Below are 13789 nucleotides of genomic sequence, written 5' to 3' on the forward strand. Positions count from 1 at the left end.
TCGGCTCCTGTCGTAGAAGTTTGTCTTCACATTCACGAACTGCCTTCTCGGCGATGGCATTCTTGTTGGGATTTTTAATGCGACCAATCTCGATGCACATCCGGCGATGTTTAAGAAGCTCATCGTGGACCAGACGTGTGAAGCCGGGAGCCGGATCGGTGCCGATGACAGCAAGTAGTCCATCCAATGGCCGGAGCTCTATGTATAAGCAGATCAAGTTGTCGCGGAGAGTGATGTGTTGTTCATTTTCCACAATGCACGATGTCATGTAGGAAGTGGAACATTCTCGCAATATAAGAACTAGCTGGTGATTGCGTTTGATGATATCTGCTGCGAAGGATAAACCAACAGCACCAGGGGGTTCTCTAGTGGACTGCTTGGTAATGGTATGAGGAATGTTGCGCAATGCAGCACACTGGTGACACCTCGAGGTTACCTGATCGATTGCTCTGTCCAAGTCAAGAGCATAAAAATAGCGGTGAATCACAGAACTGAGTTGATGACGACTCGGGTGATCCAGTTGAATGTATAATCCTGTTAGTAAGCCATTGACTACCTGACGTGGGACAATAATGCACTCACATGCCGAGGACAAGGGCTTGTCCCGACGGACTACAACTAGGCCATCTTTGGAAAGTGACGCAACCTGGAGGTAACGTTTGACATCCTTGATGTTGGTTGTTTTCTTCGATGGGCGGGTGTCCCGCCTTAAGTCTGCGCACTCTGCCTGAATTGCTATCCAGGCAGTTCTCTTGGTGAAGGGCAGTTTGGTTCAGCCGGAAATAATGTCTTGGGCTGACACCTGCAGGACTACGGCCTCCTCGCGTCTTATGAATGCACAAATTTGACAGGAGGTGTCGGTACAGTCTGGTGCATTGCGGCTGGCAAAATCAGATGGGGCATTGGCGGATCCTGCGAGGGTCATACGGTCACTTGATAACGGCTGACAGGAATGTGGATAGACGAGGGCTCGCTGAAAACTCGCCATGACAGAGCTTCTCATACGCTTGTACGCACGGCTTGCTATCATTGAGGATGGATGCATGATGTTTAGATAGGATAATGAAGGGACTGAAGTGTTTTACTGATACAGCAATGGAAAGGGCCTCCACTTCACATGGCAACCAGGTAGGTTGGCGTCCACGTAACTTTGCGCTAAAAAAACCCACAAGGTGAGGTCTTCCATTGCGCGTGATGTACAGAGTTGATCCAATGCTGTGTTTTTTGACAGAACCATCCGTCACGATCCATAGCTGATCACTTGGACGAGGAAGAATAATTGTATGAGCTGACAAAAGAGCAGCTTGGGTTGAAAGCAGGTGAGGTTGAAATCACCGTGAGGTCAGAACGTGCTGAGGAGGGCTGCGACACATGGACGAGCGCCATTTTGCCACGCGGAATGTTTGAGCTTGGGCGCTCGAATCCACGGACATCGGCTTGTCACGAGCCACATTCGTGCTTTTGACACTTTCCTCTCGCCAATGAAACATCACCAAATACTCTGTGTCTTGTCTGCATGCTGTGCATGTCTTGTTTGCATGTCGTTTAAGGTTTATCTCGTTAGAGTTCCCTTCAAAACCCGTAATCCTAGTTCCCAAGTTAAGAACAGGTTATAGATTGATAATAACATTGTCGTGAATGTTTTGCTTGTGTTGTGTTCCTTGATGCTCCCCAATAAATCTGGCTGATTCGTATGAAGTTGCCGCTTTGAATCAATTCGTGCTGCGTCGAGGAACGATCCACTCGATTTGTATATAAAAACCAAAATGGTTACAGACTGGTAGACTCCACTCAGTCTCTGATGAAACCAGTCTGTAACCGGGGTGTATTCCCCCAGCTGGCAAGGTACAGGGGTACGTTGGTATCGCAAATTTGAGACGCGTGACCCGAGGCCTGTGCCGAACCAGCCGGCGTTATAACCCCGGAGACGGCGGTGGTTAGGGTGGCGCCGAATCTGTAACATTTGGCTGTCGAGAGTAGGGTGCGAAAACCCAAACCGGTTACGGAGAGTGATTGACGCGTTCGTCCAAGAACCCCCCCACCCCGGATCCGTAACAATATTTTTTTTTTTAACCTTCAAAAATCTTCTTCTCTGAAAGTGGCTGAACAAATTGAGGCGAAACCTTACGTGTATGACCACCTGTTCATGAGGAACAAAAGGTTCACACATATGATATCGGTCACATGCTTTGGCAGCCATATTGGATTTACCCTAAAATCTATAAAAATACACCTCTCAAAAGAAGTCCTGGCAAGGGTTTGCAATCTCTGATTGCTCTTTTTCTTGTTATTTATTTATTTGTTTATTGTTGCTCAAATTTTTTAAAGTATAATGCAGGCGCCTTCCTCGTAATATTGTAATTCTCTCCTGCAGTGCATCATCACATTAAATAAACACTATCACCCCTCCTCCCCATTTCCCTACCTATTAACATACTTATATTCAAATAAAATACAGATGCAAATGTGGCTTGTAGAAATAAATAATGCATTCCAGGAAAACAACAGGCATACCAGGAATTTCATTTTTATGTCCTCACATATCTCCGACCATATTTTTATGTTTTCCTGACATTTTGCTGTGGAATTGGTATGTGTGGAAGGTGCAAGACCTCTCACAACACATTTCTATACATCTATCATCTTTCTCGATTAGGTCCACCTAATGATCTTTAGCCTTTTGAAAATTCTTTAATTAGCCTTTTGATCTTGAGATTTTTGATGTGCTGTGTTTATAGAATGCTGTTCTTTGGGTGATGATTCACATCTGCTTTCACATACCTCCTTCCAATAATGAACATAGTTTGAAAGTCCAAAGCAAAACACTAGCCAGCCCACACTATGCTCAAATCTACACTCATTGTTACAATACCAAACTCATTGTTCTCTTACTCGATGTACGAAGCAAAGCATCTGCAATGATTTAATTTCACCATTTCCCACCAGAAGAAGATTGTTTTTTCTGTTAGTTATTTGGTTGAAGAAAGTTCCTTTGTGCCGAAGTTCCCCTCTCAACATGGATTTGTTTTGGATAAGAGGTCATAGTCAATGGACCAATGATAAAGAAGAGAGGAAAAGGTAGACGACAGGTAAAGATAGACTAAAATAAAACAGCCAGAAGGGATGAAGGCATAAAACACAGAGGCAGACAAGGATCGGCACCAAAGAGGCATGCCACAGACAGATGGAAAAGTGAATTTGGAGGTTACGGAAACAAGTACATTCAGACGGATGGCAGATGGGAAACATCATTGAGAATAGAATAGATCATTGGGAACAGCATGAGATGCCAAAAGATCACCACTTGAAATGATTTACCATTTCCAATTACATATCTAAACTAGAAGAGCACTCGGTAGAGTGCATCCCTCTGCCATGCATTACCTGATCCAGTTGCATAATTTCTTCGACTTTCTTTTCTTCATTTGTTTTTTTAACGTTGACGCGCAATATCAAGTTTCATTCAAATCGGGCAACGAAAAAAATTATAAAAAATCAATTCCCGATTCAGTCAAGTACTCTTCGGGATTATTTGATCAATGTAAACAACCTCAGTGGTATAGTTTGCTGGAGCTATTTTTAATTTTTTATTTGAAATGATTTTCTTATCAACCGCTGTCACAATGGGAACCCAACGGGTACACGGGTTGTCTAGTGCTATATATAATTTTGTCACTATCTTGCAATTATGAAGAATCACTTTAAAAACTAGAATGGCACTCAGTGGAGCGCATAGCCTCACCTCGCCCGCTCATTCTGAACAAAAATGCAAAATCAATTAGTGCTTGTCACACACCCAACCTTTCCGCAAAGTTTTTACCTAATATGTCCATAACTTTTTTGAAATATCGTGCTATAATATAGTTTTTGGCCCTATCTCAATGCTGAAAAAGCACAATCTATAGTCTACACTATAATAGAGGTGTGTGTGTGTGTGTGTGTGTGTGTGTGTGTGTGTGTGTGTGTGTGTGTGTGTGTGTGTGTGTGTGTGTGTGTGTGTGTGTGTGTATGTGTGTGTGTGTGTGTGTGTGTGTGTGTGTGTGTGTGTGTGTGTGTGTGTGTGTGTGTGTGTGTGTGTGTGTGTGTGTGTGTGTGTGTGTGTGTGTGTGTGTGTGTGTGTGTGAGAGATCATTTTTCTCAAAGATGGCCTACAGATCTTTATCAAACTTTAAGAGTTTCATGTGTGAGTGCCGGGGTGTGTTTAAGGAAAACAAGGACAAATGTGTCAAAGAGCCGCGTCATAAAGGTTTTGTTTTCACCAGAAGAAGAAGAACAACAACAACAACGCGGAGCTCTCTTAGAACCAGCATTCGCAACGCGACGCGGCAACAAAAATTTTTTTTGAAAAAAAACAAGGTTGGATTTTTTTTTTTTTTGCACTCTTCAGTGCCTAAGAGGAGGAGGAGGATATTGGGACCATACTCTGTGCAGAGCGTTTGGGCTGCTTAAACGGTCTCCTTGGCTATTGGGCACAATCCTGGACGGGTCGCCACTCTGACACATTGACAGTGTACCAGCATGCTGGCACTCATTTTGCCTGCCTTGGAAGGATGACAGGCCGAGTTAACCCCACCTGGTATTAATTCAACAGCTGAGTAGGATTTGAACTCAGGATCCTTGAATCCAAAGCCCACCACCTAAACCATTAAGCCAACACCAGGCATAGTGCCTAAGCCTTTGTAGTATTGGGTGAAAGGTAATATTTAATAATCTCCATCCCCAATCTTTTGTAGGTGTAGGAAAGTGTTTTTGGCCCCCACAAAAAAATTGATCGGGAAACGCCGGGTATCCCTGCTTGTGTCTGATAAAGGAAAGTCAATGCTCGTTCACGATGAAAGTTTTCAACACTCCATTTTGGCACATGTCAATCTTCTTCGAGGTAAGTTGCAGTTACTTCCTGCTTCCATGTTTCCTGTGTTTTATGCCTACCCAGTTGAAGACGCCGAAGGCATTATGTTTTTGCGTTGTCCATCCGGCTGTGCGTCCGTCGCTCTGTGCGTGCATAGCAGATTTTCATTACTGCAATATAACTGAAGTGATTTTCACCAAATTTGGTAGAAGTATGTGCTATGATGCAAAGATGAACTGATTTAATTTTGGCTTCAAAAAGTCAACGGTCTATTGTCATGTGACCTTTAATTGACCATCTTTGTTGCCATAATAACTTGTGAACCACAGAAGGGATTTAAACCAAACTTGGCACAAGTATGGACTGCGATGAATCAAATCAATTTTGGGTTCAACAGGTCAAAGGTGATGTGCCCTGAAAATATTTTTGCAAATCATAACTCGAATGAAAAGCGTCTGATTGTTTTTCTTCTACTTTTCTCTCGTTTCTCTCTCACACTCTCTCATGTGACCTTTAATTATTAATGTGTCCTTTAATTGAGATCAAACATAACAGTGCGTTGACATCTAACATGGGTAGAGGCACATCCGTTGATGCATTGTGTCAAATTCTATTTTCCAGTTTCTTAATCCAAAGGTAAGGTGGTGTATTTTTGTTCTCTTTTTATATAATTTTGGATTTAATGTGGTAATAACACATACTGGATATTATCTTCAATTTTTCAAATGCAGGTTTATGTAAATGAGGTGATCTCTTTCAATCAATCTCATGCACACCTTTGTTTCTGTATCCCCCGTCCAGATTGCATGAATTTGATGAACAGGTGGCTGCTGTCCGTGAGGGCATGGCACGTGTCATTCCTGTACCTCTCCTTTCACTCTTCACTGGTTACGAGCTTGAGACAATGGTACAATCTCAATCTCATTGTATTACTCATATCTGGTTGATCTCTAAAAAATCCATTTGCGATTCTGGACATTCAAGTAAAACAAATTTCAATGGGAGATTGACTCGGTTATAATCATATTTTGAACTTTGTTTGAGTTGTCTCGTTTGGATTTGATTTCCCTCCCAGCTATAAAATGTCACCTTAGTGCTTCACAGGGAGAGCGTGTCTTTAGTGAATGCACCGTTCGTTTTATGTGGCATTAAGCAGTGTACCCGTCTGGCAGTATTGTTTGGTTGACATCTTCAATGTCAACCAAACAATACTGGCAGAGTATGTTTTGTATGTATGTTTGTTTTTTTGCAGAGTATGTTCACAGTATGTTATGCAAAGAGGAGGTCATATCATTATGTGCCGGCACTGGCCAAATTCTTCCCCGAGCCAGCAGTTGTGGCTATACAAATGACAACTCTGTGTTGGAACTATGGCACTCTCTTCCCACTATTGACCACTTTTCCAATTGTGGTCTGAATCATGGCTCAGATACAACAGCAACAAGAACAATACATGCTCAGACAAAAGTTTAAATTGTGTCGACATTTACGTTTACATGTCTTGCATTTCCAAAGAACTATTTTGTTTTTTTATTATCATGATTTAAAAAAAAAATTTAAATCAGGGAAGGATATTGTAATCAGCTCTGTCTCTTTGTCTATCTGTCACGCTATCTCCTCCAAAATGGTTGTGCAGGAATTCACCAAACTAGCTAATTACGATCACCACATGGCAAGAAAGTGTGCCAGCAGTATCATTTTGGCCTTGCCCCCTGGAGCCCTGGGGAAGGGTCAAAAGGTCACATACCAAAAAATGCATTGACTATCAATTTTTAAACATGTTTTTTAATGAAACTTTGATATGCAATCAACATTGTGGGATGCATAAAATATGTAACAATTTTTTGGATTTGACCCCCGCCCAGTTCATGCCCCCAAGGGGTGGTGACTTAGGGTCACATAAGTCAAAACAGATTTTTTTGTTTTTTAAAGATTTTTGAAATTTATTTCATATTGCAATAATTAAAAACTATTATCCACCAAAAGTGACATTCATTATAACAATTTCTTGTACTGGGACTTAACTATATATTAATTGGTCAGAAAACTCAATGTCATGGACAAAAATGTCTTACATTGTTAATACCCCATAAATCCGCAATCCCAATCACAATAAGGGTGCTAAAACAGCTCCTCTCATCTACAAACCAGTGAGCTTATTTTCAAATACAAGCAAAGTTAGGAACCCATCATTGCTGCTGATGTCGAGTCTTTCCTGTTTTCAAACAGCCTGATGTCTGACCATCATTTTGGATTCTGGCCCAGTCACTCAACTCTAGACATGCTTCTGTTCTTCTCTCAGAAATGGTTGGAAGGCCCTCAATCTCAAACAAGAGGTCAGGAATGCCTTCCTGGAGATATCTCTGGCCTTTGACACAGTCTGGCATTCTGCTTTGCTTGCCAAGCTCTCTGCCTGTGGCAAAGAAGGCCATCTTCATTACTGGATTTCTGGCTTACACAGCGATTTTTGCGTTCCACAGATTACACAACACGTTGCAATCAACGGAATCCTCACTTCTCTCCCAGCAAAACATTTGGCATTTTATACCACATTTTACACTCTTACCCATCAACATTGTCTCTTATGTCCACCTTGCCTTTCTTGTCATAGTTGTTGCAGGCTTTTGCCACTGTAACTACAAGATACCACGAATGCTAAACGCAAATGCAGTAAAAATAATCAATCCCTCTGCCAACCACTCTTTCCGTGTTCCTTTGTGTCACATTGCAAAAAGACATTCTTTTCCCATAGCTGGCCAAGCGAATGGTCTTGTACACCTCAGGTGAAGATGCACTTTAACATGCCATCAGCCTGTTTGGCATCACAACAGCTGATCTGTATTTTCTGGATGCGAGAATACCCCCCTCCTCCCCCACCCCAACCCCCAAGGCAGTGTTAGGCCAATAATTGTTCCTTATTTACAGAAACAACTTCTCCAATACTCTGGAAAACCCTCTCTTCTTTTTTGCAGATGACTCCACATTGTGTATGCCTGGTGTTGGCTTAATGGTTATGGTGGCAGGCTTTGGATCCTAGGGTCCTGAGTTCAAATCCCGTTCAGCTGTTGAATTAATACCAGGTGGGGTTAACTCAGCCTGTCATCCTTCCGAGGTCGGCAAAATGAGTGCCAGCATGCTGGTATACTGTGTCGGAGTGGCGATCTGTCCAAGATTGTGCCCAATAGCCAAGGAGACTGCTTCAGCAGCACTAACGCTCTGCACAGAGTATGGTCCCAATCTCCTCCTCCTCCTTGACATTGTGTGTCTTACAGTACCACCATCCTACTGCTCAGCAGAGACAGCAGCGTAGTCTCTCTATGCTGACTTGGAATGTATTACATGCTCGTCTAATAAATGGAACATGGTCTTCAATCCTGAGAAATCTCAGTCTCACTCTGTCACTCCTGAAGGATCATCATTTGAACCCACCTATCCATTTCCATGGTAGGCTGCTGGTAGACATTCAATGTCTTGAACTTCTCAGCCTCACCATCAGCCATGACTTATCTTGGGCAACCACTTGGTGTGCACATTGGTTATCAACATGCTTCAAGGTCTTATTGATGCATAACTCGAATAAATAAGTCTTATTAATGATGCATAATAAGATGTATAACTCGAATATAACTCGAAAAAATATTTTGCCGATTTAGGCCAAAAAGGGTTCTCATATAAATTAAAGAAAAAATGTATATGTGTTTGCCCAAACCATCCATTTATGGGATGAATATATCATGGCAAGTATTTGTGCAAATGTAAGTGCATGCATACATGCAGTGTCATTCCTTGGCTTGATTGTAAATGTACAACAATCAGTGGTTTCCTTATTTTTTGGAGTAGGAAGCTCCCATTAAAAAGTAGCAGGTTACCATCACCGCGTGCGAAGCGAGCGCAGCTGTATGGCCGGGGTCCAGTGCCCGCCTAGGGCCCTGGAAGCCGGAGGATCGTAGATGGCTGGAGATGCATTCTCGCATGATTTCTGACATGAAATAGTTCTCATATTATCATGCTGTTGGGGTTGAAAACTCCACAAAAACAGGTGGTGAGGCCTATTCTGGATGTAGTTGTATTAACATACTGACTGACTGGTTGACTGAAATTCAGCTATACTGTATAGTTAGTTCAAGTCTATGGTACATGCATGTACCTGCGGTACCAGTATTCAGTTGGCCAGTTCACAGCTGCTCATACTTGGCCTTCACTTCAGTGAATAAACGCGATTTTCAGTGCAAATAACCACGAATAATAACATGTACAAAAGCTGCTTTAAGCTTATAGGCTAATTACTTTATAAATTAAAAAGGCACAACGGATGACCGTGTATTTTGGAGCCGCATCACTTGACAAAAGCTCAAAATGGAAGAGGTGAAACACGTGTTTCGTGAAACAACAACAGCGTCGCACTCTTGAGAGTGCAAGTTTAGACCAATTACTGATGGCCAGAAGCTTACCTCCCATGTCTTTGGACTTCTTCGAAAATCCAAAGTCAAAGAGGGATTTTCGTTTCGATGCCATCGTTTTGGCACCGAAACTGCGAGGCCTACAAAGTTTATTTTCTTGAGGTCATTGCTGTATGGTATCAGGGTATCAGGCCAACAATCCAAAACGAGGCTAAAGCAGAGAACTCTCCATTGCAGGAGGCGTGTTTTAGCTGCTTGTGTTATTTTTAGGTCTGTGTTGTGCTCGACCTAGCGAGAGTACTCACAGTAAAGGTAAGCCCGCTTTTATTGAAATACTAATGTGTTTTCGTCTCGCATTTCAAAACAGGGGGTGTAGAGATTCCGTGGTGACAAAAATAAAAATAAAAAAATCGAACACTCAGCGCTGAAGTAGGCGGCGACCTTTGACATTTTTTCTCTTAGTAGACGGCTGCGGGTCGCCGGTAACCGGCTTCTAAGGAAACCCCTGAACAATGCTGTCAGTGCTCCTGATGAGATTATTTTTATTGTAATTATTATTATTATTTTTAATCAGACTTGGAACAACTCAGTCACAGGAATGTGGCAAGTTTACATGGTTTTTGCATGTTATGTCTTTTTCTCCTTTTTTAAATGAGTTACAAAGCACTAGAGCTCCGAGGTACTTCAAATTCATTTTTCGAGATCAGTTTTGTCAATCGAAAGTTAATTGTGCATGTCTCATAGATTATAAATTCCCACTAGGTTTGTGGCAGCCCCGACATTCCTCTTCATCTCCTGAAATCTGTGGCAACATACAAAGCCGTGGAACCGGGTTCACCACTTATCCAGTGGTTTTGGGATGTGATGGAGTCATTCTCGAACACGGAGCGCTCACTCTTCCTGCGCTTTGTGTGGGGGCGTACGCGCTTGCCACGCACTATTGCAGATTTCCGTGGCAGGGACTTCGTCATCCAGGTAACGTTTGTGAAAGTTCTCTCTTCAGGCCACAGTACTACCACCCACATGTATTGCATGATATGAACAATAATAGTTGGGCCCTTTTGCTTTAACTTATATTGGCATCTTTTATGGCCTCATCCCGTTATTGCTTTTTCTGACCTCTTTCACACTCGGTCATTTTTGTTGCATTGTTTGCAGCCTTTTAAAATTATGATTTCACAGTTTCATGCTTGGATGGAATAAGATTTGCTTGAAATGCCAAAGCATATTCCTTGGCCTTTTTATTTTTATCATGATCCCATTGCTAAAAATACATCCATGTTGTCTTTAAAGTAGAATTTCTTTCATGCTTTATAAGCTTACACATTTGAAATATCAATTCCAGAATTATTTTTTCAGCAATTCTCCACCAAATAAGACATGGTATTAAATTATTTATTTGAAAATCTTAGCCACCTGGGATAATTGATAAGGTGAGAGCTGATTGGTTATTCCCTCCAATTACGGGTGAGGGACTTGATTGAGTCTTGTTACCTCCGCTATTGAAGGTGGACGGAGGTTATATTTTCACCCCTGTTTGTCTGTCTGTCTCTGTTTGGCTGTGAGCAGAATATCTCAAAAAAAAATTGAACATATTTGTACGAAACTTGGTGGACAGTTTGGGTGTGTGTCAAGGATGAATTGATTCAACTTTTGTGAAGATCTGGATCCGAAAATGTTTTTAATTGATTCTTTACAATTGAGATATAGGGCCAAAAATAATGTCGCACGATATTTCAAAACGTTTTGGACGTTTTTTTTTTTATTTATTCGCATAATTTTATGGGGGCACGGCTGTGCCGCTAATGCAGTGCCCCCTGTTACCAGCACACTGGTACTCATTTCGCAAACCTAGGAAGTATGGCAGGCTCAGTCAACCTGCCTGGTATTAATTCAATGGTTTGATAGAGGCTTTAACTCAAGACCCTAAGATCTTAAGCCAGCCGCCCAAACCGTTAAGCCAACACCAAGCTTTGTGAATGGGTTATGATATAACTTAGTGGATCAATTGGGTCGGTGACAAGAACAAGCTGATGTTCTTGTCACCGACCGCACGAGCGTGCGTACCTTTTGGCTTTCCTGCCGTGATGTGGGGATTCATTGCTTTGCAGCTGAAAATATTTTTCATATATATGAATATATTATAAAATCTAAAGCACGATGCGTGCACAGTTCAGGTGAAGGCCACCTCGGTAGTGGAAACTTCAGTCCTGGGCCTTACCTTTCTGGACAGCTGCACTTGTGCTTTAACTTTTGAATATATATGCTGTTTCCTTTGAATTGCCATATTTGATGTCTTAATTTTTGCCTGTGTGCTGATGTAAAAATGTTTCCCCTTCTGTAATTTAATTTCTTGTCTGAGTTCTTTCATTTTGACGTACAAACCTTCCAATACACATTACCTATGCACATTTTCTTCTTCCTCTGTAATACTTTCCCATCAACTTTTTGCACACTCAGGTCCTTGATAAATACAACCCACCAGATCATTTTCTGCCCGAGTCCTACACTTGCTTTTTCCTGCTCAAACTTCCACGCTACTCAAGCAAGCTGGTGCTGCAGGACAAGCTAAAGTATGCAATCCATTTCTGCAAGTCTATTGACACAGACGACTATGCACGCATTGCACTGTCTGGTGAGACGCCTGCTGGTGATAGTAGTGATGAGACGGACAACGATGATGCGGAGTCAGTTGGTTCTGCGTCGACGCAAGGCTATCTTACGCTATGATTTTCACTGATGAAAGCTGTGGGATAGTATCGAGTTGGTGATATTTGGTTGCGAATGATATTTGTTTTTTTTCCTTCTCAGCAACATGGAGAAATGATTGAGAAGTTTGTTACTGAAGTGTTGGTGGGATTGAGTTAGAAATCAAGTTGTCAAAATTTAGACATTTACCATTTCTTTAGAAAAGGAGGGTTGTGGTAAAGGGTTTTCTTTGTATTGTGAGGATGAGGTTTTTAGTCCGAGTTTGGTTCTCAACCCAACCATGAAATGTGTTCAAGCACAAGGTGATTTCCTTGCAAAGTGTGCCATCCCTCAGATGGATTGTAAGCTCGTTTTGTTCTCTTAGTTGGTGGATATTAAACATGCCACCATGTTTACCAACAAATAGGAAGCAATTTATCACCATGGCTCTGAACGAATTACAAATTTCTGCGTAAACCTACAATGAACGCTGCATCAGTGGCTCAACCACAACCTTTGAGAATGGTGCACACCTGCGAGCCGAACTCGGAACTGACTCGCAATCCGATGTGAATGTGAATGAGTAAACAAAATCAGGAAGAAAATGCCAAATTAAGATCATGCTTCTTTAAAAATCCGAAATAACTGGCAATATTTGTCCCAAAAATTTTCCAACAGGTTAAAATTAATTCCAAAGGGAAATGACAAAACAAGCAGCATCGACAAAATGTTGATCAACCTTTGTGTGCATGAAGATGGCAGCACCTGTTTACTCCAACTTGAGATAGCAGCACCTTTTCAATCTAACCATCTGTTAATTTTGGTCTGATTTTGTTTTCGTTTTTGTTTAACCTTTTTGCCTGACAAGTCATCTTGTTCCAACGTTCGAGCTTCAATACCTGCTCACATGGCCGTGTGTGTGTGTGTGTGTGTGTGTGTGTGTACCCCTGTATTTGCATGACCTATTATTTGCATCACTTGTTTTCTGGATAGATTTAAAGTTTAATTTGTCGATGCAGTTTGCTTTTGCAGTGTTTTGTAACACACCTTAACCCTACATTACACTCCAAATGACTCGTTTGTATGAACATGAACAAGCCGAGTTAACTTAATTTCCTTTCACGGTCATTTTCACCACTGTGCTATATTTTTCCAGTGTTACGTTTTGTTTGGTGAAACAAAAATGATTCTAAATGCTACAAATTCTGAGCATGGCATTGAGCTATTTTATGATGCCCTTGTTGGTCTTAGTTTTGTTCTGTGTTTATATTTTGTGCAGTATATTTTAAGAGGGACGTTTTTTCTTCTTCTGTGTTCGCACGAGTACAACTTGTGGACGCACATTAGTTTGTCATTGTAATTTGGTTGTTCGAGATGTGCAATTGGACACTGTAGGTGTACAATAAACCTCATGCGTCATAAGACAGTCGTGTTTTTCATGTTCGCTGAGTTCAAAAATGCTCGTCATTCTCTATATTATAGAAATATCCCCTTTAACCTGTGACCTGACATGGATCAACCGAAAGTTAAATTGTGGCCTTGACCAGAAAAATGACCTTGGGCTCAAGTTAGATGCTCCAACATGTGAAGCACCTTTGTTTGATTTGTAATTAATAGAGCTTTCCAGAAAAAAAAAACTAAACATGAGTAGCCCTGAATTCACTTTTGGCAAGTTGCCAGAACAGGGGGTAAATGATGAGTTTTGGTTCACCTTCAGCCTAACCTTTTACCCGTAGTGTCGGGGATGCAGATCCTAAAATATTGGTATTGCTGTAAGAACATTGGGGACCAGTCTTTCGAAATTTCTGAGACACTTTTGGTTTCAAGTCCCTCTACTGGTCATTAATCCCTC

The 13789-nt window shown here is 41.6% G+C and overlaps 1 protein-coding gene across 2 annotated transcripts in view; it reads left to right on the forward strand.

Moving 5' to 3' along the window:
* HERC2 (HECT and RLD domain containing E3 ubiquitin protein ligase 2) overlaps positions 1 to 13359 on the forward strand; it is a 600800-nt gene extending 587441 nt beyond the window's left edge. For both annotated transcript variants that reach the window (XM_085851823.1, XM_085851824.1), the window contains exons 91-93: positions 5651 to 5756; positions 10012 to 10224; positions 11710 to 13359. In XM_085851823.1, coding sequence (XP_085707949.1) covers positions 5651 to 5756; positions 10012 to 10224; positions 11710 to 11979 — 589 coding nt within the window. In that variant the 3' untranslated portion in view covers positions 11980 to 13359. The remainder of the gene's footprint in view (positions 1 to 5650; positions 5757 to 10011; positions 10225 to 11709) is intronic.
* The last annotated feature ends 430 nt before the right edge of the window (positions 13360 to 13789 follow it).

This window comes from Eptatretus burgeri, chromosome 13 (assembly GCF_056783735.1).
Source record: "Eptatretus burgeri isolate ZD-2024b chromosome 13, Ebu_testis_v1, whole genome shotgun sequence".
NCBI lineage: Eukaryota > Metazoa > Chordata > Myxini > Myxiniformes > Myxinidae > Eptatretus > Eptatretus burgeri.